Source organism: Ascaphus truei, chromosome 15 (genome assembly GCF_040206685.1).
Source record: "Ascaphus truei isolate aAscTru1 chromosome 15, aAscTru1.hap1, whole genome shotgun sequence".
In the NCBI taxonomy this organism is placed as follows: Eukaryota; Metazoa; Chordata; class Amphibia; order Anura; family Ascaphidae; genus Ascaphus; species Ascaphus truei.
The window spans coordinates 36,475,396-36,502,556 of NC_134497.1; the positions used below are offsets into that span (position 1 = coordinate 36,475,396).

The 27,161-nt window shown below is 41.3% G+C and overlaps 3 protein-coding genes across 5 annotated transcripts in view; all 3 read right to left on the minus strand.

The window, feature by feature from the left end:
- The window catches only part of LOC142466812 (uncharacterized), a 557,357-nt gene that overhangs the window by 286,839 nt on the left and 243,357 nt on the right, over positions 1 to 27,161 (minus strand). The gene's annotated exons all lie outside the window — the stretch shown is intronic.
- LOC142466826 (uncharacterized) overlaps positions 1 to 27,161 on the minus strand; it is a 140,250-nt gene that overhangs the window by 111,902 nt on the left and 1,187 nt on the right. The window lies entirely within an intron of this gene.
- LOC142466807 (uncharacterized) lies at positions 8,646 to 18,582 on the minus strand. Its single transcript, XM_075572262.1, has 3 exons — positions 18,179 to 18,582; positions 11,683 to 13,786; positions 8,646 to 8,843 (listed from the first exon to the last, which is right to left on the minus strand). The coding sequence occupies exon 2, from the start codon at positions 13,677 to 13,679 to the stop codon at positions 12,927 to 12,929; it is 753 nt and encodes a 250-aa protein (XP_075428377.1). The 5' UTR covers positions 13,680 to 13,786; positions 18,179 to 18,582; the 3' UTR covers positions 8,646 to 8,843; positions 11,683 to 12,926.

Genomic DNA, 27,161 nt, shown 5'->3' on the forward strand with positions numbered 1-27,161 from the left:
TTGTGGTACTGAGCATGTGGAAATTGAGTCCTTGAATATTAAATGTAATGGTTTTGCTATTACTGAGCGTAACTCCTTGAGAACTCTTGGATGTATGCCATCGGGGCCAGGTGCCTTATTTACTTTAATTTTTTCAAGTCGCGTATGAACTTCTTCCTCAGTTAACCAATTGTTCATTAATATGGAGGTTGTGGCTTCCTCCTGTGGCACTACTATTGAACTTGATTCTTCCCTGGTAAACACAGAGGCAAAGAATTTGTTTAATACCTTCAGCTTTTTCCTTATCTCCAATAATCTGACTGCCCATCTCACACTGAAAGGGTCCTATATTTTCTTTTATCATTTTTTTGTTATTATGGTACTTAAAGAACTTTTATAGGGTTGACCTTACTTTCTATTGCAATCCTTTTTTCATTATCCATTTTTGCTAATTTGATTGCCCTTTTGCAATTTTTGTTACATTCCTTATAATTCTGATACGATGTCTCTGTCCCTTCTGACTTAAAGAATCTAAACGCCTTCCTCTTCTTGTCCATTTCCTCCCCTACCTGTTTATTAGCCACATTGGTTTTAACTTATTTCTTTTATACTTATTACCCAAGGGTATACACTGATAAGTGTGCTTTTCTAACAATGTTTTAAAGACTGCCCATTTATCTTCTACATTTTTCCCTGCAAAAACATCATCCCATTGTATTACTACTAGATTAGACCTCAGTTTATTAAAATCTGCCTTTCTAAAGTTTAAAGTCTTTGTTGAACCCAAGTAATCTGTTTTTTGATAATTTATTTCAAATGAGACCATGTTATGATCACTGTTACCCAAATGTTCCAGGACTTGAATATTTGTTATTACTTCTACATTGTTTGATATGACCAAATCCAAAACTGCCCCTCTCCTGGTTGGTTCCTCAATAATTTGGGTCATATAATTGTCTTTAAACACCCCCAAAAACCCTTTTCCCTTTTGTTGTAACGCTTATCTCATTGCCCCAGTCTGTCAGGATAATTAAAATCCCCCATTATGCAAACATAACCCAGTTTTGATGCCTTCTCCATTTGCAAAAGTATTTTAGCTTCCTCAATCTCACAGATATTTGGTGGTTTATAGCATATTCCCACAAACATTTTCTTTACACTTTTACCTCCACTGCTAATTTCTATCCACAAAGTCCCTACATTTTCATCATTCCCTTCATAGACATCATCCCTTATAATAGGTTTTAGATCCGGTTTAACATATAAACATACTCCACCTCCCCTTCTATTTGTTCGATCCTTCCGAAAAAGAGAATAACCCTCTAAATTAACTGTCCAGTCATGAGTTTCATCCCACCATGTTTCAGTAATGCCTATGATATCATACTGTTCCCTTGCAGCTACTTATTCAAGCTCCCCCATTTTATCTGTCAGGCTTCTTGCATTAGCAAGCATGCATTTCAGGTTTTTTTCCGCCTGTACTATTATCTTATCTGCTCCTTCCTTTCTGCTCCCATTTGGTTCAGTCTTTAGAAGTTTTCTAGTATTATCTGTATTTACTATGGGTGTCTCACTGCTTGTCAAACTTGCACTTGCCCCCATTCTACCTCCATACCACCTTGAATCCGCATCTATTCCATTTAGTTAATTATCTGTTTCATTCCCCTCCCCCCTCCATCCTAGTTTGAAGTGTGCTGGGGGAGATATGAGGATGATGATGATGAAGGGTGCTGTGGGAAATATGAGGATGATGAAGGGTGCTGGGGGAGAGATGAAGATGATTTTACCAGTGTGGCTCGATTTAAAAAAAATATATGTATTGGGATGGCAGGGGTCTTTTTAAAATGTATTGGGGCGGCAGTGGCATTTTTAATATGTATTGGCGGGGCGAGTATTTTTATTATGTATTGCGGGTGTGGTAACATGTATTTAGAGGGCTGAGATTTTGTGATATGTATTTTGTAGGGGTGATTGAGTTAGCGTGGGGTAATTGACGGAAAGTAGGGGCGAGTGAGAGGAGAGAGGGGGGGAGAGAGTAAGGAAAAGAGGTAGAAAGAGTAAGACGCAGGGGAGATAAATATATGCGAGGCGAGAGGAGAAGAGAGTGAGTGAGACGGAGGGGAGAGAAATACATGGGTAGGGGGTGGGAAATAGAGGGGACTCGTGAGGTGTGAAATTAACCTAATATGTGTCAGCCATTTAGGTGTTCCCTGAGATTATTAGAAAAACTTCCAAGGGTTCCTCCAAAAAAAAAAAAAAGTTGTGAATCACTGCTATATACAGTATAACTAGCTGTTATAGTTATAACACATAGGGAGGGGAGTGGGGCAGCCAACGTCCCCTAACCACAGGTAATTTCCCTATCTGCTTCGTTTCTATATACCGTACCTTCCATTTTCCCGCCCAAACTCCCTAGCCACGCACCCCTTCTGGCCTGCCCAATCACAGCCCACCTGCTCAGCACCAGCTCCCAGCCAATCACCTGGCTCCTGTCCCACATCTGCCTGGAAACACAAAGCTCACTTTCCCACAAAAACGGAACTTGCCCCAAACAAAACCCAGAGGTGAGCGAGGAGCTTCCAGTTCCGTCCCCCCCCTCCTCACACTCCCGTGCCTCCCCAGTCCCTTCACATTTATTATGAAGGCCGTCACACTCCTCTTACCCTAAAACCACACACCTTAATCCCTTACCCTAAAACCCCCTACACCAAACCCCTTAAATTAACCTCATACCCAAAACAGTAATACAACTTACTTTAGAAGAGGCTGGTGGCGGAGGGTCCGTCTGCGCCTAATGCCAACGGCAAATTGGACGCGGTGAAACTATTCCGATTCACAGCTAAGTGAGGCTACAGAACGCTTCAGCATAATGGGGAACGCACATTTTATTAGACCCATCAGCATAGAAATATAAAACATTAAGAGGACAATGTTTCTTTAAAAAAAACTACAATAGATATGAGTCCCTTTGTGTCTGTTTCTGCCTGACAGAGCTTTTCGAAATTCGTCAATGGGGGGTATGGGGCGAATTTATTATAAAATGCTCTGATCTGAAGGTATTTGTAGAATTCAGCATGGGGGATATCATTTTCTGATCTGAGTTGGTCAAATGATTTAATTTTTAGATCGTAGCCCTCCAGATCTTTGAGTCTATCATATCCTTTGTGTCTCCAGATTGAGTGATTATGACCAATAACACCCGGCACAAAATTAGGATTGTTACAAATAGGTGACATCAGCGAGTTTGCTGATGTGAGTGAGTTTTTCAGTCTTGACACTTCCCAGACAGATAAAGAGTTAGTCGTTGAGGTGAGTAGGAACAACGTGTCTTTTCTTGACGACTTAGGTAGCCAAATCAGATTATTAAGCTCTAATGGGGAGCAAGCAGCAGTTTCTAGCTCCACCCATCTTTTTAATTTAGGGTCGGAATGCCATTGAATGATCTGGCTTAATTGAGCTGCTTTAAAATATGACAACAGGCATGGTACCGCTAAGCCCCCTGCTAAGGTAGGTCTCTTCATGTTTAATTTATTTACTCTCGGTTTTTTACCTCCCCAGATAAAGTTGGATATTTCAGACTGAAGTGAGAGTATATCCTTCAGTTTGAGTGGCACAGGCAATGTCTGGAAGAGGTATAGGATACGGGGAAGTAAATTCATCTTCACGCTGTGTATCCTTCCTATCCAAGAAATCTTCTTGGAGGACCATCTGATTAGGTCTTGTTTTAGAGTCCGAATTAGTTTGGGATAATTTGCCTTATAGATGTGTTTTGCATCTTTGGTGATATGGATCCACAAATATTTGAGTGAATTCTTTTGCCAGTTAAAATTAAAATTCAATTTCAGTAGTTTCTCTATATGTCCGGGGAGATTGACATTCAGAGCCTCAGACTTGGATTGGTTTATCTTAAACCCAGAGACCTTAGAGAATTTATCTAAAAGGTCAAATAGATTAGGCAATGATGTGAGGGGTTTTGAGATGATTAATAGGATATCATCTGCATACAGGGCCGCTTTGTGTGATTGGGAGTATGCGTGTAACCCTGAGATATCCGGATTTTCTCGAATACGTGCCGCCAGAGGTAGTCGAGCCTGCAACTTCAAAGCAACAAATGCCCTCATTTCGTACCCAATGGGAGACCTTGGGGAGACCTTAGAGGACGAGGAATGGAATACTATATTTTTAGGAGCTGCAAAAAGCTCGATGTGCACCACACTGAAGGAGAACGCATATAAAATCCTCATGAGATGGTACCTCACCCCACTCAAATTATCTAAGTTCATACCAGGGTCCTCTCCATTGTGGGGAAATCCTCCCGCAAACAGGACAGGCAAACGGCAGCACAGCAATGGATGGAGAGAGGCTGATAGTAGGTTAAAAGCAGACTTTATTGAAACAGCGTGCTGTCAGGTCCTCTGATGCGTTTCAGCCCGTGGGGCCTTTGTCAAAGAGTGACCTGGCAGCCACTGGGGAGGGGAGGGGGGGGGGGAATAGGGGATGAGAGAAGGAACAAGGCGGAAAGCAGGGGAGACCAAGAACCAATCATCATACATCTAGGAAATGTTTTAATTCCCATTCAATATTTAGGCCATGGGGTTGTAGTGTATTAAGGCAAAAAATCCATGACATTTCTTTTCTATTGAGATTATTGAGCCTATCGCCTCCTCTAACATGAATGGGAATATGTTCCACTCCATAAAATTTAAAGTTCTTCAATCCACCTAATGGGCATGTGGAAAAGTGTTTCGACACTGGATGAAATAAATCTTTTCTATTGATAAGTCTCAAATGTTCTGAGATTCTAATGTGCAAGGGTCTGATTGTCCTACCAACATACTTGATGTTACAGCCACAAATAATGACGTAGATAACATAACTGGTATGACAGTTAAGAAACGCATTGATTCTGTGTCCTTTTTTAGGAAAAGTAGTTTGTATGCGTTTCGTGGGTAAAGCGTATTTATAGCATTTACAAAAACCACATTTGTGGAAACCTTTAGGTATGCTTTGCAAGTGGGATTGTTTGGTGGACTGAAATAGGCTCTTAGATATACTTGAGGCAAGTGTGTTTGCTTTCTTGAAAGCAAATTTAGGTCCAGAACTGGTAAAAGCTCTCAAGTCCGGATCTAATTTGAGGACATCCCAATGTTTAGACACTATCTTTCTGATTTGAAATGCTTGCTTACTGTATTTTGTAATAAACAAAGGATTATTTGAAAATTCCTGCTTTTTATTTTGTGTCTTATGATTAATCAACGTATCACGATCTATAGAATTGGCGTTATCAAATGCCAGACTAACGTCTTTATTGCAGTATCCCCGAGACAAAAATCTGGTTTTTAGTGTTTCTGAATGTTTCAAGAAGGTGTCTTGATTAGAGCAGATGCGTTTGTACCGCAAAAATTGACCCTTCGGTATACCACGAATGAGTGTCTTTGGGTGGCTGCTGGTCGCGTGTAGATAGGAACTTCTTGCGTGGGGTTTGGTATAGATATCAGTTTGGATACCTGAGATAGGATCACCATGGATTGTCACATCAAGATAGTTAATCGTCTTGGTGTCTGTTTGAAAAGTGAATTGAAGATTAATGTCATTACAACTAATATAGTGAAAAAAGTTATTGAAGCTAGTTATGTCCCCATCCCAAATGAAAATCAGATCGTCGATGAATCTTTTGTAAAACACGATGTGTGAACGAAATAAATTAGTGCTACTATAGATGTGAGTGAGTTCCCATAAGCCCATAAAGAGGTTCGCATATGAGGGTGCAAAAGAAGTCCCCATAGCGGTGCCCTGTTTTTGAAGAAAATAGTGTGAATCAAACAAAAAATAGTTGTGAGTCAATAAAAATAAAATAGAATCGTTAATGAAGGTGATCTGTGCTGGTGAAAGTGTAGAAGATTCAAGGTAGTGATAAATGGCCCGAAGGCCGTGCTCGTGTTTAATAATAGTGTATAATGATGTGACATCCATGGTGACCCATCTGTATCCTTCTTTCCATTCAATATTTTGTAAAGCCATCAGTAGAGCAGTGGTGTCCTCCATGAATGACGGTAATTTGCGTACAATTGGTTGCAGAAATTTGTCTACATAACGTGAAACTCCATTGTGCCCTAAACAATGTGGAGGAACAGCTGACCTGTTACATATGCTGTGGTCCTGCCCGCGGATATCCCCGATATGGGAAAAGATCAGAAATTGGATCCAGAGAATATTTGATCTCACTATTCTCCCAGACCCGTGGCTATTTCTCCTAAACAGACCTCTAAAGGGCCTATCAAAATCCAACAACAAACTAATTGCACACTTTGCAATCGCCACGCGGTGCGAGATCGCATTATGGAAACGCCCCGAAATTCCAATTATCCCAAAGATTCGGAACCGTATTTGGTATATCTGCCAGATGGAAAAGCTAACAAGCCTAGTTAATGACACTGGCGACAATTATCTAAAAGTTTGGACCCCATGGCTTGCTCAGACAGACATCCCCGGGGTAGAGCGTGACACAATTTGGCTATAATAGTAATAGATGCGTTCTCCTTAGGTGGGGTGGAAACTAAGTTTACAGCTGGATCACCATTCCCACTCATTATTAACTACTTATACTGCCACACGATCTTCTACGAGGTCCCATAGCTCATGAGCCGTCTTAGTAGACTCCAGAAACCATTACATCCTCACCCTATACGCTCCCTTTCCTCTTTCCGCCCCCTCTACCCTACCTCCCCCTTTTTATTTTATTTATTTATTATTTATTTTTTCTTTTCCCTTGTTTGTAACAAGTATTATTTTACCGTGGATACATATAACCTAAAATAAGATCTTTACCTACGCGGCGGAGTAGGGCTCGAAAGGCCGCGTGGGCTCAATAGATATGTTATACCTATATCATTATGTAATCTGTGCTACCCTGTTCACCATGTATTGGATTTGTTTTTCATGTATACCATGTATTTACACACTAATAAAAAACAAGTTATAAAAACAAAAAAAACTACAATAAAAATTATACAAATAACTTGCATTTAAAACGCTCGTTTATGCACCATAAACTAAAGTCACTTTTCATTGTGATTGTTAAATGTCCTTAAATTCGCTTTTTCTGTAGATTTACGTCAGTATAACAGAATTCAGCATTCTTGTCGTTTGCACACAAAAACAAAACATTTATTTTGAAAATAATTACTTACATACAAAAATAGTAAGAATGACGATGATGTTTCAAATAGATTGATATTCTTAAGAATAGTTGCACATAGTAACCTTCTTTCTCCTCTTCATGATATCATCACTCTGGCCTGGTCTTTCTTCCTCTGGCCTATCTTCTCCCCATCCTTCCTTCCTTCCTAAACTCACTAAGCTCACTGCTGTATTTATCCATAAAGACCCACCCAGTCAGCCTTTTTAACCTTTTAAAAATGTTATATCTCAACATGGTATTCACCTACATTACTGATGTCATATGAACTACCTCTGAACATATAAGTAGTTTTCAAACTTGCTGAATGGGAAAGTCTTATGCAGCATTTTTCCCAGTTAGGACTTGCAGCTGTTCAACAACTTGAGGCCACGAATTGACCTTTAGGGTCAATTCTGTCTGTCAGAATAGATCTGACCTTTCACTTAGAATACTGCACATGTAACAATAACTGAATATACAATCAGATAATATATAGATATGAAGGAAAGTCCAGACTATTATACTGTATACTTTAACATTCTGCCTTTGATAACAGATTCATTCATTACAATATAATTATTGCTAAATTGGATTTCTTACAGCCCCCCTAAATTAGATTGTAATAGAATCACTATAAATCTTTCAAACAACCATACATATCACATTCAAAACTTATCAAACAGAATGTCAGAATACAGCATACCTCTGAATTACTCTGCCTTCACAATACATATTACCAAGAGTTGAAAAAGAATACATCATAAAACAATGTACAATGATGAAGATAAATGAAACACTTATTTCCCAATACTGATACATTATAACAGATTTCTTTAAAAACTTTTGCCCATCAAGCCTTTAATTACCCATCGTGTTCTATCTCTTTTAGTTTACCTTCTTCATGTTGAAAAACAATTTCTGCTTTTAATTGTTTTTGTAACATGTGAAGTAAACCTTCATCTTTTTAAATTTCTTCAGTCCATTTCTCCCAAGAGAACTCAAACTCATTTATTTGAGGTATATTAAACTGTAATAGAACCATATTTACATCTCTCAAGAATGTGTAAATATATTCTTATTGGATTTCCTCCATTACAAATTAATTCTTCAATCATTAAAGGTTTTTACTGTTTCAATACAAAGTAAGCATGAATGATAATCTTGACCTGGCGTAATAAACAAAGTATTTTAGAATAAAAATGTAAACAAGCGTAAAAAATCTATCCGTTAAGTCTTGCTATAATTGTGTAAAAAATAAAAATCTGGATATTGGAGACTATAAAATAATAACTGAATATTACTACCACTATTTCTAGTACTGTTATAGGAAATAAAACTCTTTCTTTTCCCAATATGGACTTTTAAAGAAAAAATAATAATACTTGTACATACTGTACATTACACCCATAAATCTGTATAATTTTGAACCAATAACAACAATTCTTCTAGCAAACTTTGTTGTACTCCTAGAGATGTAATTCCCCGTTGTACTTTTTCAGTATTGATTATTTCTTTCAATTGTCCCAGTAGTAATAAATATAATAAAAATATTCATTTTGTTCTTTTTCCTAAAAAATGAAAAAATATTCAGTCCCATCGGTGATGACTCTTGTTGATTTTCCTCATTCTTCTTGACTCCGATCATCCAATCGTATTCTTTATTCATCACACAATTACATATGACCTGTAAAAATATAGCAGTATCATTATATTGGTAAATATATTTAACCTTAGTCCATCTGGACCATACACTTACAATCGACATATTACGTACATAAATCAAAAACATAACCTTTATCATAATGTTAATTATATCATTAGATCCTTCTCAATTTGTTTACCAAAGAACTTTTTCATAAAAAAATGATCATAATTGTCATCTACTTCACTTCCCCCCCTTTTAAAATTTTGGAAATATAGAAGACCTATTTTAATTCCTAAATTTTAAATCTAATTCTACCAACTGATTATGGATGATACTTTAAATCTTTATTTAATCCATAAAATTTCACATGTAAACTTTAATCACTAAACCTGTGAAATGAGAACCCCTATCTGACTCAAGAATGCGTGGAAAACCCCATCTGGAAAAAACATGATTCCAAAAAACTCGTGCTGTAGTAATTGCATCATTTTGCTTGACCAGAATGCTCTCAACCCATTTTGAAAAGACAGCTCTCGTAATCCAAGCATATTTTAACCCATTCTTCCCTGAGGGTAAGGAACCATTGTGATCAATTTGCAATGTGGACCCTGGGCCATCTGCTGGTGCAATACATTGGAAAGGTGGTTTTTGCCTTTTGAGCCCAGGATTTCCTTTTAAACTTTCCAAAAGTGTCTCTTGTCCTACGTGACCCAAACTTTCATGATTTATGGCCTTTTCTTTATGGACACGAGAAGGCTTTAAATCAACCCGGGAAATAGCAATGGACGTATCCTTTGCCTGTTTCTCTGTAAAGGAAAGGAGCTGCGTATCTTTGTGTCTGACTATCGCTGTGGCACTAGTCTCTGTAAGCACTACATTCTGTTCTGTTAAAACCTCTTCCTTAGCCAAGGAATCAACTATTGCATTTTCTTCAGTGAGAAAATCCTGTCCTGTTTTTTGTGTTATTTGGAAATCTTTCTTAAGTGTTGGAATGATATCTGCAACTGAACCCATTGCTTCTTCTGGCAATCTGTACTGACATTGAGATGGAACATCCTGTCCCTTCATATTAAAAATCTCATCTTTAAATCTGCCACAATCATTTTTTTCCTGTGCCCACAATTTTGGAAAGATTTGCACAATCTGCTTGAGACAAAAATTATCACTGATTTCACGTAATTGAAACTCACTAGTGACCATTTCAATTGGACAAACACTTCTCTCGTTACCATATTCAGAAGTATTAATTAACACAGGCTTTCTGCCTTTAGAATCTTTCCAAATTGCCTTATTGCCTAAATCCACAATATTACAAAGAGGTGTTCCTGGCAACATTGGTAACTTTTCTTTTGTTACACTTAACTGTGCCCCGGTATCTATTAAAAACTCTGTATCAAACCCCCCTAAGGTTCCTTCTTTATCCAAAGTTACTGGAGTTAATACTTCAAGAGGACGTGGTTTCAGATAATCTAGTCAGGATGAATTAAGTCTTTCGTCTATGTGAGTTATGTTACAAACCTGTTTGTGTGTGAGATCATTAGTGTCAGTGTAACTAGCCATGATTTCTGTAATTTTTTTTACAAGGAGAGCATCCCGTTTTTGCTTAGGAGCTGTGTGCTGAACAAATACATTCTCTTTCCGCAAACTTTTTTGGAGATCTAAGAATTTGTCACAGTTTCTTCTATAATGCCCTATTTCTCCGCAATGAAAACATTTTAAACTTTGCAGCCGCAAAGGCTTGTCTGTTCTGCAGTTGTCACTCCTGTCACTCTGACTGTTCCAAGAGCTGTTACTTTTTTGAGTGGCATGAAAGGCATTTCTATCATTAACAACTTCTGAGATTTTAAGTCTGGGATTATTCTGCAAAAGCTGACGTCTAATATTATCAATAAAAAGAGCAGTAACTTCTAATGATTCTTTCTCAGAAGCAATTGCTAATGTTACTGGATCTAAAAATGTAAATTATTTTACAAATGCTCTAATCATTTTCTCTTCAGAATCTTGATCAGAAAACAGTAATTTGTATGCAGTCTGGAATTTTAACATAAACTCAAAAGTATCCTCTGTAATTTTGGGTTTAAGATCTTCCAAAATATCAACGGTAATGGCATGTCCGGTGGAAATGTAAATTAATTGATTAAGCCTGTCTATGCAAGACCCTTGTATAAAATCACCATTCTCATCCACTTGAGGCATGCTGACAGGCATTTTTAACCTTCGACTCATGTGAGTTGGTAACCACAGTTTGTAAATCTTATTTCTTTGTTCCTCAGTCAAATTAAATCGATCTGTATAAGATTCAAAAATGTCTGCATTATGAAATGCATCCAGGTGATTCTCATAATCAGGTATATCTTTTAATACCTTCATTAAATGATCATGAATTTTTAAATTCAGTGTGGCTGCTTTGTCATGGAACTTTTTCCTTGTCAGTTCTGTGCTGCTTATGTCAGTCACATCTACATCTGCACTAGAACTAGGAATAAAAGACGCCCCTTGAGTATCTTTTTTCTTTTTGTCTTTACCAGCAGCGCATGCAAATTTGATATTAGATGTTTCAATTTGTTTTTCTAACTCATGTATGCGTTTATGTAAAATGTTACAATTTGAACATTGATCAGTTTTTACAACTTCGATTTTATGCGATTTCTCATCATTGAAAACCATCAAATTAAACACTTTGATCATTTTCATGACATTTCTTAATTTTTTCTTATCTTTATGCATAGTTAGTATTTTCTTATCTATTCTCTCATTTTCTATTTGCACCTGATTCCACAGAGAATTCCATAATTCAGTGTCAGTAGATGTATGAGGTAACACATTTAACATCATATTACTGTCATTTGCATATGAATTAATAAATTCCATTACTTACGTTTTGTTAAGTATTTTCTTTCACCGAAAACTTGTGCTCCAAGACTCGAATTGTTCCCCCACAAACGTCACAACGTTTCTTTGAAGAAATTCCACGCTATTCCATTCAGCGCATACAAATGCTCCCTGCACGTCTCGCAAATGTACCTTCTTCCTTGGGAAACTTAACCAGACAAAGGCAACCCCCGAACAGTCCGTCTCCCTCTAGGAGATTCGTGAAACGTGGTTCTCTGTCTCTGATCTGTTAATCAACTGTAGTCAAATCTACCAAAAACTTGACACTTCTTTTTTCTTCGGTTCGTTTCAATTTTTTCTCAAATCTTGGATCCAGGATGTATCGACCACACCCCCTCTAATCCAAATGTGACGAAAAAACTGAATGAAGGCTGGCTCGCCAATGTTAAATGTCCTTAAATTCGCTTTTTCTGTAGATTTACGTCAGTATAACAGAATTCAGCATTCTTGTCGTTTGCACACAAAAACAAAACATTTATTTTGAAAATAATTACTTACATACAAAAATAGTAAGAATGACGATGATGTTTCAAATAGATTGATATTCTTAAGAATAGTTGCACATAGTAACCTTCTTTCTCCTCTTCATGATATCATCACTCTGGCCTGGTCTTTCTTCCTCTGGCCTATCTTCTCCCCATCCTTCCTTCCTTCCTAAACTCACTAAGCTCACTGCTGTATTTATCCATAAAGACCCACCCAGTCAGCCTTTTTAACCTTTTTAAAATGTTATATCTCAACATGGTATTCACCTACATTACTGATGTCATATGAACTACCTCTGAACATATAAGTAGTTTTCAAACTTGCTGAATGGGAAAGTCTTATGCAGCATTTTTCCCAGTTAGGACTTGCAGCTGTTCAACAACTTGAGGCCACGAATTGACCTTTAGGGTCAATTCTGTCTGTCAGAATAGATCTGACCTTTCACTTAGAATACTGCACATGTAACAATAACTGAATATACAATCAGATAATATATAGATATGAAGGAAAGTCCAGACTATTATACTGTATACTTTAACATTCTGCCTTTGATAACAGATTCATTCATTACAATATAATTATTGCTAAATTGGATTTCTTACAGTGATTTAGCGTAACACTGATACACGTGTGCACTTATATGTGAGCGTCTAAGTCGCTGGTTATCCATAAACATGCCTGGCTTTAGAGATAGGTCCCTCCCCTGTGTGTTTCTTCTTGTGTCTCCTCAGGATGGATGACTGACTAAATCCCTTCCCACATTCCCCACATACATGCGGTCTCTCCCCTGTGTGTCCTCTGGTGTATGTTCAGCTTGGACAAGTCACTAAATCCCTTCCCACATTCCCCACATACATACGGTCTCTCCCCTGTGTGTGTCCTATGGTGTGTGTTCAGGCTGGATAACTGACTAAATCCCTTCCCACATTCCCTACATACATGCGGTCTCTCCCCAGTGTGTGTCCTCTTTTGTGTGTACAGACTGGATAAGTCACTAAATCCCTTCCCACATTCCCCACATACATGCGGTCTCTCCCCGTGTGTCCTCTTGTGTGTGTTCAGTTGGGATAACAGACTAAATCCCTTCCCACATTCCTCACATACATGCCGTCTCTCTCCTGTGTGTGTCTTCTTGTGCGTGTTCAGGTTGGATGGCGCAGTAAATCCCTTCCCACATTCCCCACATACATGCGGTCTCTCCCCTGTGTGTGTCCTCTTGTGTATGTTCATCTTGGATAAGTCACTAAATCCCTTCCCACATTCCTCACATACATTCCTCTCCCCGGTCTGTGTTCTGTTCTGTGCATTCTGGTCGGATAACCAAGTCAGACTCTTCTCACTTTCTCCAAGATCTTTTCCTGTGGCATCTGCTAATATATATCTTTTGGAATGAGAAGCAGTTACATTGTTTATTAATTGCCTTGACTGGTTGAAAGATGCATTTTCTGTCATATTTATTGGAATGTTGCAAGATTGTTCTGTCCTCATCTTTTCCATATTCTCATTTGGGTGTTTTAACGTCAGATGTTTGAGGAGGTAATCCTGGCTGCTAAAAGCAACCTTGCAGTGTTGGCATGGGTGGATTATTGGAGCTTGTCTTTGTACTAGACGAGACAAAAAAGTCACTGTTACACAAACTGTCTTACAAAAGGTCAAGAAGGAGAGGTAAGTTGGCATATCCCAAAAGTTCAGGAAGTAAACTGTAGATGTACATTGTAAAAATGAAGGGTTTAGCACAAAATGTGCAGCATTAGGGCCGGGAGAGTAAATGTAGTGGATTATACATTTAAAGTGGATCATAATATATATATTTTTTTTAACTTGTAGTTTTTATTATTTTTGAAAACACAGCATTGATACATCTTATAACCAGTACTGCGTCATGCGATATCAATATCTCATGTGCATCTTAGCTGTACATAAACATTAATCGGAGTTTAACAGGGTGACATAAACATGAAAATAAGCAATACATAATACATAATACATAATAAAAAACATTGGACGGAGGTGGGGGGGTGACGGGGGGGTGACGGGGCGGTGGGGGGGTGACAGTGGGGGGTGGGGGGGGGGCCACGACCTCGTTCAACACCCATGGACCCTGCGTTCGTCGGCTATTGATGGTGGTGATCTATAGTAGTGTATTGCTTGTGTAGATAGGTAATATCTGATGTTCCTCTAGGATCTAGTTAACTACCGCATCATAGGAGAACGCATTTACATATTATTAAAGCAGTATTGTGGATCTCTCCACCCCTGGGATGTCTGTGTGGACCAGCCAAGGCATCCAGACCTTTAGGAAATTTTCGCCAGTATCATTAACTAAACTCGTTAATTTTTCCATCTGGCATACGTACCAAATTCTGTTCCGAATCTTGGGGATTGTAGGAATTTCACTTTGTTTCCATAATGCTGCGATCTCGCACCTCACAGCTGTAGCAAAATGAGCTATTATTTTGAGGTCTGTTTTTGTGATACTCCGTCTTGCTCTGCCAAGTAAGAAGAGTCCGGGATCGAATGGGATTTCGAGGTCCAAGATCCTCTGTAGCCAATCCTTGATCTTACTCCACAACGGGACCAGCCGGGGGCAAGACCACAGCATATGTAACAGATCAGCGGATTCTCCACATTGTCTACAGCACAATGGGGAGCTTCCATTGACAAATTTAGTCTAAGTGGGGTAAGATACCACCTCATTAGGACTTTATATGCGTTCTCTCCCTGAGGAGTTTGCAGACCCCGAGGACTTCATTACAAAATGGCTGACAAGCTTCTTCCCCGATAAATCCGAGTCAGATCTGCACCTGGACAGATGCCATAGAGCCCTAAGGTCAAAACCACAGCCTAATGATCCCCCAAGAGACATTATTGTTCGCCTTCACTATTTCAAGATAAAAGAGGCGGTGTGCCAAATCTCCAGAGCAGCGGGTACAGTAGAGTTTGAGGGGATTAAACTCTTAATATTTCAAGATCTGGCCCCTACTACTCTTGCTAAACGGAGGTCCCTACTGCCCATAACCAGGCTGCTGCGAGACAAAGGTGTGCGCTACCGGTGGATTTTTCCCTTTGGTCTCATGGTTCTAAAGAATGGTACAGCCTACACTCTGCGTACCATAGAAGAAAAGGGCCAATTTCTGAAAAAGCTGGGCCTACGAGGAGAATCCACTGATCTGGAGGGAGCTGGGGCGTCCACGTCCTCTCCTGAGCCAGGCAGGAGCAGAGTGACGAATTCAGCGCAAAAATCCCAAGAAAAGACACGTCATTGATACCAATTTTGGATCAATTAAGGCTTAAAAGGGCAATACCGGCAGACTGTCCACTTGTCTGCAAAAAGTTGGAATAAAGTTAGACAATTCAAATTTGCATCCTGACATGGTGGCCATCTTGGTACACCCGGCCACAAGTCTAGATACCGGGCAAAGGAGCATGGACACGACACCCAGAGGCAGAAAAGACTGGCTGAGAGCACATAGAGGGTGCAACACACCACCCTCCCACCCCACCTTCATCTGAGAGACTGTCAGGAGACGAAGAGACGGAGCAGAGGCCGTAGACCCGCAAGGGCAGCTACCATTACACGTTATTTGTGTCGCCCCCACGCAGACAGGACTAAAAGACACAGTCTCCCCCGGCCAGAGCTGACAATTGGCAGCTGCAGTTATATGTATATATATGCAATAAAACTGTGGGAATGGGGAAGGAAGGGAGATACAAAAGGTCGTTGTGCTATCCCTTATGGATAAAATAATAACATAATGGGGACACATAAAGGGAGCGGGGGATTCTAATGGGGTATAGGATAGTAGGTCAGGCCAGGTCAGGACAGTCTGCCACATGAGGTATACCTGAGATATCGGCATATATTTTCATATACATGGATATATATATATTCGCAAAGTTAGCCAAAATGGTTCCAAGTTGGTTTCAACCACTTCCTGAGTTACTGTTAGTAATGTTATTAATTATCTAAGAGTGTTCTAAGAGTGTTCAATAGCTTTTTTTGATCAAGCAAAGTCGAGGGAGGACGGCTCCCATCCCCGGCCCTCGCTATGTTGCCGGAAGAAAATGTCCTGGGTAGTTGCAGGACATTCAATAAAGTCCTTTGGGATGGAAAGAACGGGACTAACCCGGTTAACCATGCACCAGACATGGATGTGTGGATCATAATATTTAACGATTTAAAAGGAAATCTCACTAGCTGCAAAACACCAATTAAAGTGGCAGAAATAATTTGATAGATAGTAAATCGATAGTTTCAGTTTTGAAGGTTTAATTAAACGGGTGTTCCCGTTACCGCAACATGTACCATGTACTAGTTATAGGATGACCCAACTTTCTGCTAAATTTGCATTGTTAAATCAGGAACCAAATGCACAATTATTGTATTTTTTTTCAACTTAAATTTTATTGACGGGTCACATGTACATCAGACATTGCAAACATTTTTATCCACATCAATATCAGAACAGAGTCCAGCGTCCATGTAGTCTAACTATTCACAAGACAGACTGGGGAGACAGACCGACAGACACCTCTAGTCTAAAAGTTAAGAAAATAGGGGGGGTGGGGGAGTATCTTCCGCTGTGAGCTCTTACAGGGGGGCGGGGGGGCTGGGGTCTCCCCGGCCTCGTCCGCGCCCTCCCCGCGGGACTCCTAGTATCTCTGAGTTATCCCATCTGTCTATTTTTTTTTTCTGTGCTGCCTCCCCAAGGGAGAACGCATTTCTATCATTGCCAAATTGCGGACCTTTCTACCCCCGCTATATCTAACTGGGCCAGCCACGGCATCCAGACTTTTAGATAGTTTTCGCCTGTGTCATTTGCTAGGATGGTCAGCTTCTCCATCTGACATACCTTCCAGATTCTGTTCCGAATTACCGTTATCAATGGAATCGCATTTTGTTTCCAACGTGCTGTGATCTCCCCCCGCATTGCCGTTGCGAAATGAGTTATCAGTTTATGAGCGTGTTTGGGTAGGCCTTTTAACGGTCTGTTCAGAAGGAACAGCCACGGATCCAACGAGACCTCTACGTCTAGGATTCTGTTCAGCCAATCTTTGATGTGTTCCCAGACCCCGACTATTTTGGGGCAGGACCAGAGCATGTGCAACACGTCTGCTTGCTGTCCACATTGTCTAGGACACAATGGGAAGTAACTAGGCAGAAATTTAGCTAATTTTGTGGGAGTGTAGTACCATCTCATCATAACTTTATATGCGTTCTCCCGTAGGGTCGTGCACATGGAGCTCTTGGAGACTGCCGCTGCGATTTTCGTCCACTCCTCTAGCTCCAAAACCTCCCCCAAGTCTGACTCCCATCTGGTCATGTAACCTAGTTTTTCCGTCACTGCTGCGCCCAAACCGTTACTTCCTTGTACAACTGCGATATGAGTCCCTTAGTGGTTGTCCCTGAACGACAGAGCTTTTCGAAGTTTGTTCATTGATTTATCGGTTGATGAGCCTGGTAAAATGCTCTGATCTGGAGGTATCTAAAGAATTCAGCATTTGGGATACTTTTATTGGCTTTCAGAATATCGAATGTTTGTATGCCTCTTCTACCCTCCAGATCTGTTAATCTATTGAGGTGGTTAGCTTTCCAGATTGCGAAGTTGGTACTGATCAGTCCCGGAGCAAATAAAGGATTATCCCATAGGGGAGTCATACTTGATGTATGGCAGTTTTTACTTGAAAATGTTGTTCTATGCCTGTTTTGTATCAGATATGATGCTTTTAACAGGTCCGAAAAAAAGTGCTTTATTTTTGGCGCTACAACGCTGATTCATTGCACGCTATTACGGCACATTTTTAAGGCCGGTAATATGGCGTTTTTGGATACCGCAGTTTGATGCATCTGGCCCTTTGACTCAAGTCTGGTTTAGTTATATTAAGTTCTAGTTGACCAGTAATGGTGTATGCAGATCTATCACTATTTGCAATTTAACATCAGTAATAAGACAATAGAGACGTAAAAACCACACAACACACATATTCCTGATTACCTTGTGCTGGCGCGTTACTTTTGCACAGCGTACCCCACTTGATACCAAGCTCTTTCCATATTCATCTCCATACCAGACCAGGAGCTCTGTGTGTGGGGGGAGGTCTGTGCAGGTTCTGTAGTAGATTTTCCTGTGGTACTGCAACGCCACAAGGTTCTGTTCTTCCTAGTTTCTCGCACAATTTACAAACTTAAAATTGGGACAGTTAGTGAGGTCTCAAAGTGAAAGGGACTGAAAGGGTTAAAATAAAAGCCAGGACCTCCATTTTGTCTGCTTTAACTTTTCCCTACGTTACATGGTATATGTAAGCAGAAAAGCGACCTTCACATATGTAGGAAGTATTTTCCAGCTTCTGCTAATTGTTTTCAGTTATAGTAGAACATAGCCAAGAGTTTTACAGAAGCAGCATCTCCTCCCCCCCCCACCCCCCACTCCTCCCGTAGCTCACATGCACAGTTTTACAGAAGAAGCAGCAGCAGCCTCTCCTCCGACACCACGGATCATCAAGCAGGATGCTTGAGGCGAGGACTGCATGCGCGCTCCTAAGAGAGAGGAGGGAGGGAGGAGAGTGGAGGGGGAGAGCCAGGGGCTGCAGTGAGTGAGGGCGGCCAGGCAGAACACCTGGGACTGCTCCACGGAGCCCAAGGGTTCCGCTGAGCCCTGGTTCAGAATCACTGCTATAGATAATGTGTACGAGTGGAAATTTCCCAGCTAAGCTGTTATTTTGTAATACTGTATGCTAATATTGTTACGCCTCCAATTTACGCCTATAATTAACACTTTTTTTTCTGTATAAATAGCATTGCTTTTCCGCAATAAAGTTGAGATGAAGAATCAGAATCACTCTCTGTCTCTTTCTTCATTTCTCGAGCGCTCATACGTCACCAGATTGAGGTGCAACAGCCATGGGCGTGGTTAAGTCTCCCCGGATCAAGCAACACTGCTTCCAGTCACGGCCAGCTGTCCGAGGTGGTCCCCGGTGTATTTTAAGTTTACGAACCTAACAATTGGTGTCAGAAGCAACATTCCCACAGGGTAGTGAGTATATTTGATGTTTTCTATCTCACCCCCCACTGGGAATCTCTTGGTTAAATTGTGACTGTGAAATTAAGGGTTAAGATCACCAAGTGTTTAACAGGTATTTCTGACTCTGAGTGTGTGTGTGTCAGGAAATCTAGGTTGAAATCCTAAAAACCAGACTGGGCTGTCATCTCTGATCTAGATGCACGACTTTTGTACATTGTGTAAAGTATAAGAATGCTAATTACATATCTAATATTTGTTATAATTTCGCTATTTTTCTATTAGCTACTAATGGACTCTGGAAGTAAGCCAGAGTTTATTAAGAATAATACTAAACATGTTGTCCTTTGCAAGCGTAAACCTGGTCAGACTCCTAAAGAATTTGTTGCTCCGGCTGGTGATAATTATTGTGACCCGTTTGTAGATTGTGCGGCAGGTTGCTTTGTGCCCCCTTCTCGGCAAGGGAATAAGGCAATGTATTTTAATAATGGACGATACCGTGATAGGAGACAAAGCAGAAGACATAATAGACAGAGATCTTTTGCTGGACTCAGAAATCAGCCAGGAGGAAGAGCTCAGAATAATAGTGCCTGTTTTTACTGTGGTAATTTTGGCCATTGGCAGAGAGAGTGCCCCTATCAGAGTGAAAATCAGGGAACTGCTGGTTCGCCCGGGAAGGCTCAGGGTGCAAGTCCCAGCTAAAAAGAAAATGCTATCTCATGTAAAAAGTTTGTTTGAATCTCTGATGAATTTTTCCTGAATTATTCCCAGTGTGAAGGAGTGGAGAGCGGAAAAAAAAAAGAATGGGCATATGATATTCAGCCCTGTCACTGGTGATAATTTAAAAGGTTTATTCGTTCTGGACAGACGAATGAGGTTTTTAAACCAGACACATTCTTTTCCGTTTGCTGGATTTCTATCTCAAAGATAGGAGAAACAGCCCCTCCCCTCCAGTTTAAATAATGCGCAGCATTCGCAATCCAGACATGAAAAGTTAACTAGCTCTGTAGCTTAAGAGAACAAGTGTGTGTTTTCTGTTTGCGTGTAACCAGTAAAAACACATTTCAAGTTTATTTCTATAGGATTAGAATATGTTTGGGAATATTTAAAAAAAGAAAAAGGGGGGAATTCTGGGAAGTGCGTCTGCAGGGGCCAAGCTGTTATGTATCATGTGTCCAGTATTATTCACAGTACTATTCATATGCTTCTTTAAGCAAGTGTGTCTTAAGGTGAGTCTTAAAGGTGGATAGAGAGGGTGCAAGTCAGGTATTGAGAGAAAGGGCATTCCAGAGGAGTGGGGCAGTCAGTGAGAAAGGTTTAAAGCGGGAGGGCTTTGGATGCAGAGTGGGTGTTCTGATGTATGGATTCCACCTTTTCCTTAAAATAGTCAGCAAAGTCCTGAGGTGAGATGAAGAAAGAATTGGCGTGGGTTAGACTTGTGCGTGTTGAGTAATGAAGAAAAGTAGGTTTGTTTAGCTTGAGAGAGGGCAGAGTTGAAACAGGATAGCATAAATTTGTAGTGAATTAAGTTTGCGAAAGTATGAGATTTCTTTCAGAAGGGGTTCAGAGGAAAGAGTGTAGGAACGTAGCATGCTCTTGTTGGAATTTATTTTGTGTTTATAAATTATCTGACCTATTGGTACAAATGTCCTGTTGTTTTTATTTTTGGGATGCCATAAAAATGTAATTTTTAGGGCTGTAGAGGAAGCTGCATTTTGGCTCCGAGCTAGTGTTGCAATCCAGTAATTATTATGTAGTTTATGGAAAAAACGTTCTTATCTGTTCGAGGTCATTTGGCGCAACACCCAGGCTGGCGGTATGCCCAGATGAACAAGCTCTGAAATTATTTTTAATCAAATGAAAAATGTTGAGTGTCTTTTAAAGGCAGAACGCAAGCAGTGTGTTCGGCACTTTATAAAGAGACTATATTATTCCATTTGAGAAATTAGTGTGGAGGCGTATATAAAATCATTTGTCTATTAACTGAATATGTGATGTATTTTATATCTTTTAACCATTTTCTTTCCAAAGGTGTCCTTTTATTATAAGCAGTAGTTATTGCCAAAATAACTGTGTAATATATATATAATTCTAATTCTGCTGCAGACCAAGCAACCAATATCCTAGTTGCTAATTTATTACAGTGTTTTTTGTCCTCACTTTTGAAGATTGGGACAACTCTTGCAGTTTTGCAGGTCTTACGGATATGGCCTGCAGACAGAATAGAGTTAACTATGGAATCAATTGGTTTAGCAGTAGCTGGGGCACCAAGTCTTATGAATTTAGATTGTAGCAAAGTCAAGTCCACATTGACTGCTTAGTAAAACAATTAGTAAGTATTGTATGCAACTAATATATTTTTGAGTCTCTCTAGGCACAGGTCAAAGTTGAAAGTGCACCTACTCCAGTGAAGCATTTCCTGCGCAAGAACGTTCTTCATCCCAGATGATAAGGCCCATTTAAAGTACTACTCACCACCATTACAGCAATTAAAATGGCAGAGGTCTCTTCCTGGATTCACATGGCACACGTGAAGCTTATCCCAGCTCCACCCACATCACTCACAGCCACTTCAAGTTAACCTACGGGGGGAATAAGACTCCAGGCCGGTCTTATCCGAACATTTTTTTTTCAAGGGCTCAATATTTATATTCTTTTAGAGTGTGTTTAAGTTAGAATTTTAAGATGTATTAAACACAAAGAGGGAGAGGTACCCCTGAAGGGTAGGTGTGTACCCCTCACAACGCCAAGGAGGGTATCGTAATATCCTGTTGTAACGGAGAACTTCACTACAATAGCTAGTGCAGGGGTGGTGCTGACTGGGAGTGAATAATATTGTAGACAGAGGTAGAGAAAGCTCCCTATTATGTCGCACTGAAGAGACACCCCTATCGGATTAATATAATTAGTTAAAATATATATGTAGTGAAGTGTACAATGAACTAAAATAATGAAAACACATTAAAAATGAAAGGAGACTTCAGTATGCTAGAACTAGACGCTAATATTGGAGATGAAAATAGCTATTTAACCTTGTCGTGTACCACAATTATACTATTGAATTAACTGTGGTAATAGCTATTTCAGTGTAACCTTAAGTTGTCAGACATCTGATCCTAGATATACTATGGAACCCTTTTCTATAGAAGGGTTTGATGTTATATGAGAGTGCTTGCTCTGTACTAAGAGTAGGGACCCTGTGTGCCTGTGTAAGTGTTTGTATGTGGGGTACTTGATGAAGAGTGGACTGGTATTACTGGTAGTAATGTATAGACCTGAAATCTGCCTCAGCTATATATTTTAGTCCACACCCCTATATACATACAATATGTCACCAGACCGACAGGTGCAGAAGTTACTGAGCCTGTAGGTCTGTAATGGTGAACCACTCAGCATACACTGACCAAACGCTCCTGTGAGTGGAGTTTAGGTCATATGGCTCATATTATCCATAGTAGTAGGAATAGCACTGCAAGGTACATAGAACATTATGAGATAGGATCTAAATCAGAGCGTTCTGCTTGCCACGGTGAAGGCTCCGAAACGCTCTGATAGGAAATCGCTTCCGACCTCTCTGATTAGCCTGCGCACCAGGGAGTGACGCTTGACATACCCAACATATGTTTCACCTGATAGGCTTCAATGGGGCGGTTTCGGAGTGATTCTGGTGGGTTTTTAAGTGTAATGGTCGCCATGGATACCGATTAATGCTAACTTCTGATTGGTCTCGCGAGACGTCGCGTCATAGTTGCGCGTCACTCTCGGTTACAGCAGTAGTGTAGTGCACTTCAATTGGTTACCTCTGACCACATGACTATCAGCAAGGTCAGTGATTGACCAATGTCTTTTGTGCACTCATGTACACCGGTCTGTTTTCGTTAATATAGCTGCCAGAAAATGCTTACTTCTGATTGGTACAATTGGTTGAAGCATCATAGTAACCCGTTGCTATCTATTATTACCTATGTCTGCTCCGATTTGATTATAGGAGACATGTGGTCTGCCGCTTATGCTCTGACTAGACATAGGGCTGAAGTGATCAAAACTGGGGCTTTGGAGAACCACATCAGCTAAGCGAATCATTATTTATTGAGCAGTATTATGATTCTTCTGTTCTGTAAAAAATTATGTTTAAGGTGGGAGGAAATGTGTACACCTGAATGGTGTTAATGATGCGCACATCTCTGATTGTCCTTAAAAGTGTCCTTAATGACCAGCAAATTAAATTTAGTCGTGGAACCCTTTTATATTTTGTAAAACAGAAAGGAACCCCTTCAATATTTTTAGCGTAGAACATGAAAAAAAAACAAAAAAGAAATAAGCCGCATGCGAAAAATGTTTTCAGTTCAAGATCATTTTTAAAAGACCCCCACGCCCCAATACATTTTTAAAAGACCCCAACTGCCCCAATACATTTTTAAAAGACCCCCGCTGCTCTAGTACATTTTTTAGAAGACCCCCACTGCCCCAATACATTTTTAAAAGTCACCCACTGCCCCATTACATTTTAAAATGACCCCCACTGCCCCAGTATATTTTTAAAATACATATCTCCCCCCAGCAACCCTCATCATAATCATATTTCTCCCCTGCACCCCTCAGGGGAGCGGACGAGCGGTCACGTGACAGCAAACATCCAATGGGGATGAGGGACTAGCCCCGCCTCACCTCCGCCACACGTTTGCCCCGCGCTCACTGCCTGACCTGTCAGGCCACAAAAAAGCACCAGCTTCTGCAGGTGAGGCAGAGCAGGAGCGTGGCCCGAGGCACCATGCCCGAGTCCTTAGGCTGCGCCCTGGGAGGGAGCGGGGGGTGCTGGCACCCATGCGCCCGCGCCCTGCAATTTGTGGCTAGGTGCACGCTCATCTGGGGGAGCGGCCACAACGGCACTGAGCTGGTTCGTCCTCATTAGGTGAACCGCTTACGTGACGCGCTTGGAGGCGGCAAATTCAATTGTGCTTGCTCTGCAAGCGTCTCAAGCCCCGATGCTCACCCTGGCCAGACACATTATGCATAATGATGTATAACAATTATAAACTGGGTTACGATATATGTGCTGTACACCATTGATCTTAATCAGGGCCGCCAACAGCGGGGGAGAAATGGGAACTCGGCAGTACACACACACACACGATGTCGCCTTGTTCCGGCTGCTGGGGAGCAAGTTGCGGTCGATTATAAATAATTTGCAGGGAAACAATAGAAGCCAAATCTTTGCTTTTAGCATGGTGACATTATTCTGAGAAAGCAATCAGATCGCAGTATACCAAAGGTTGTTTATTCTTTGGATGGCTATGTGAGATTGCACCTTCAATAGCCGGCACTGAATGAGGAGGCTGCAGACTCACTAGTCTCCTGAATGACAGGGCATCAGAAGGGAGCGCGTCACGTGGGGGCGTGGTGTGTCGGATCATTCTGTCTGCTGGGGATGATTGCACATCGCCCAGCAGACAGGCGCCAACGCGCGCACTCTGCGTTGTGAAGCCACGTGTGTGAACGCTGCCTAACTCTTGTCTCACTGGCTGAGCGTTATGTCAGCTCCAAAGAGTTCTGTTCCAACTCATGCGGCTCAGTCACGGTGTTGTGTATGTTAGTTCCTCCTTACTCTTGCAGGTGTCAGCGAATGTTGCTGATGGCCTCTTCTGCCAGCTGTGACGTCACATCCGTCACCACTGACTTCCGCTTCAAATCAACTCCATTTACTAGCACTGGATTTTGCTAATGTGCTAGGTGTCGCTAAAGAAATGTAACTTCAAAAACTAGAAAAATGCAATTTCACAAATAATGGCTAGCCATCCTGTTTTCTTTGTACTTTAATTTCAGCTAAGTAACATGTTTCATAGCCGAAAAAAGTACAACAGCTGATCAATACTTAAACAAGTACAATAAATGACACATAAATATAGATGGTCGCCTGAGGGACATTTTCCCGAACACTTGAAATTTAGCTCACCTACATTTCGATACTGAATAGCAAGTGACCTGAATTTTTTTTGGTAACTTTTAATATTTTTCGTATTTATACTTTCCTTGTTTCCGTAATTTTTATGTATCTGAAAAGATTAGGAACACATCTATTGTTTTGCGTGGTAAGAAATAACATGCAATGACAACAATGAAACAAGTAATCATAACACCGATCAAAACAAATATTTCTTTGGTGTATTTTTCCGTTATTTTGTGGTTTTATTATTTAAATCTTTTTTTTCCAACTTAATAAAAATGATATGAATAATGTAGAAGCAATCCGAAGTAATGAATGCACAGAAATACTGAAAACACGTACTTATTCATAAAAGAAGCGCCCCAAAAAATTAGTAAGTGGTGAAGCAAGTGCAGGATGCAAATTCAACACCAATGAGCCCCTAATCAAGTTTGGGGATATATCTACACATTGATGTAGAATTAAATAAAATTGAAAAATGGCAACAACAAAAATAAATAAATTTAAAAAAACAAAATACCATGCACATAAAGCCAATTTTATTTTTTATTTGGGACTTAATGTTTTCTGTACAGTTTATCAATTATACATTTTTAGATATTTATTATATATTGAAATGGGCAAAAATCTTTAAGGTATAGTACTATCGTACAGTAAGTGTCCGCGCGGGGGACATCGGAGACATGGGAGGGCGGGGGAGCATCGGAGACATGGGAGGGCCATGCGGGAGACGTCGGAGACCCGGAGAGGCGCGCGGGTGGGACGTCGGAGACCCAGAGAGGTGCGCGGGGGACATCGGAGGGGCTTTTTGGGAAGCATCGGAGGGGAATGTGGGGGGACATCAGAGAGGGGCATGTGGGGGACATCAGAGGGGATGTGGTGGAGCATCGGAGGGGCATGTGGGGGAGCATCGGAGGGAGCATCGGAGGGGCATGGGAGACACACGGGAGAGGCGTGTGGGGGTATGGGAGGGGCATGGGAGAGTACTTACGTGCTCAGATGCGCTCACGATTATTAAGACTTAGAAAAGGAAGGCCGCTTCCATGCGAGCTCATATAGAGCCGGGAAGCGCGCCAAAAAAAAAAAATTGTCAGTGTGCCAAGTCGCATCACACCAATAAAACAGGAGGATTTTTTTTTGTTTTTTTTCCAGCGCGAGCAGGGAAAATTAAAAAAAACAAAACACGTGTGCTTATATATATATAAAAATCAGACTTACCTGCAAGGGGGGGGGGGGGTGGCGCGGCATGACAGTGCCTGCGGCTGGTGGCGGCAGTGCTGGGGGTGGGTGAACAATGCTGCGGGGGGGGTGGCGGTACAGGGGTTGTCTAGCGGCTGCGGTGGGTGGCGGGACGGCCCTGTCATGCGGGGGGGGGGGTGGCGGTTGCAGCGGGGTGCCCGGCGGCTGGTCACAGCAGTTGGCGCCGGCCCCGCTGCAGGCACCACGCCACTGCTCACGCGCGCACCAGTGTGCTGCGGGGGTGGGGCCGATCTGGCCCGATGGAGGGGGGGAGGGTTGGCCCGTTGGCAATTGGGGGGCAGCGGTTTTGGCCCGATGAGGAGGGTGGGGTAGCGGGATGGCGCGGGGGGGTGAGGTGGTGTGCTGCGAGAGGCCCGGCGGCCGGTCACAGCAGTTGCCACTGGCCACGAAGCACCTGTCTCGCGATGCAGCTCCCACGCGAGCTGGGGTTCCCTCTCACGCCAGCGTGCCGGAAGCTTAACCCAGACTACTTCTGGCGCTACCACAGGGAGACACCGCAATTTTTTTTGCAGCGATTTTTTTTTTAAATTAACAGGCGACCGGTTGCGTGGGGGTCCCGGGCGGCCGGGCCCCCCTGACCCACGGGGCCAGGGACGCCAGTACCCTTTCTCCCCCGCTGTTGGCGGCCCTGATTAAGATCAATGGTGTACAGCACATATATTGTAACCCTGTTTATAATTGGTATACATCATTATGCATAATGTGTCTGGCCAGGGTGAGCATCGGGGCTTGAGACGCTTGCAGGGCAAGAAAAAT

What these genes read in the sequence shown, in the direction of transcription:
- LOC142466807 (XM_075572262.1), bottom strand. Translation starts at nt 13,679, where the DNA reads ATGGAAAAGATGAGGACAGAACAATCTTGCAACATTCCAATAAATATG.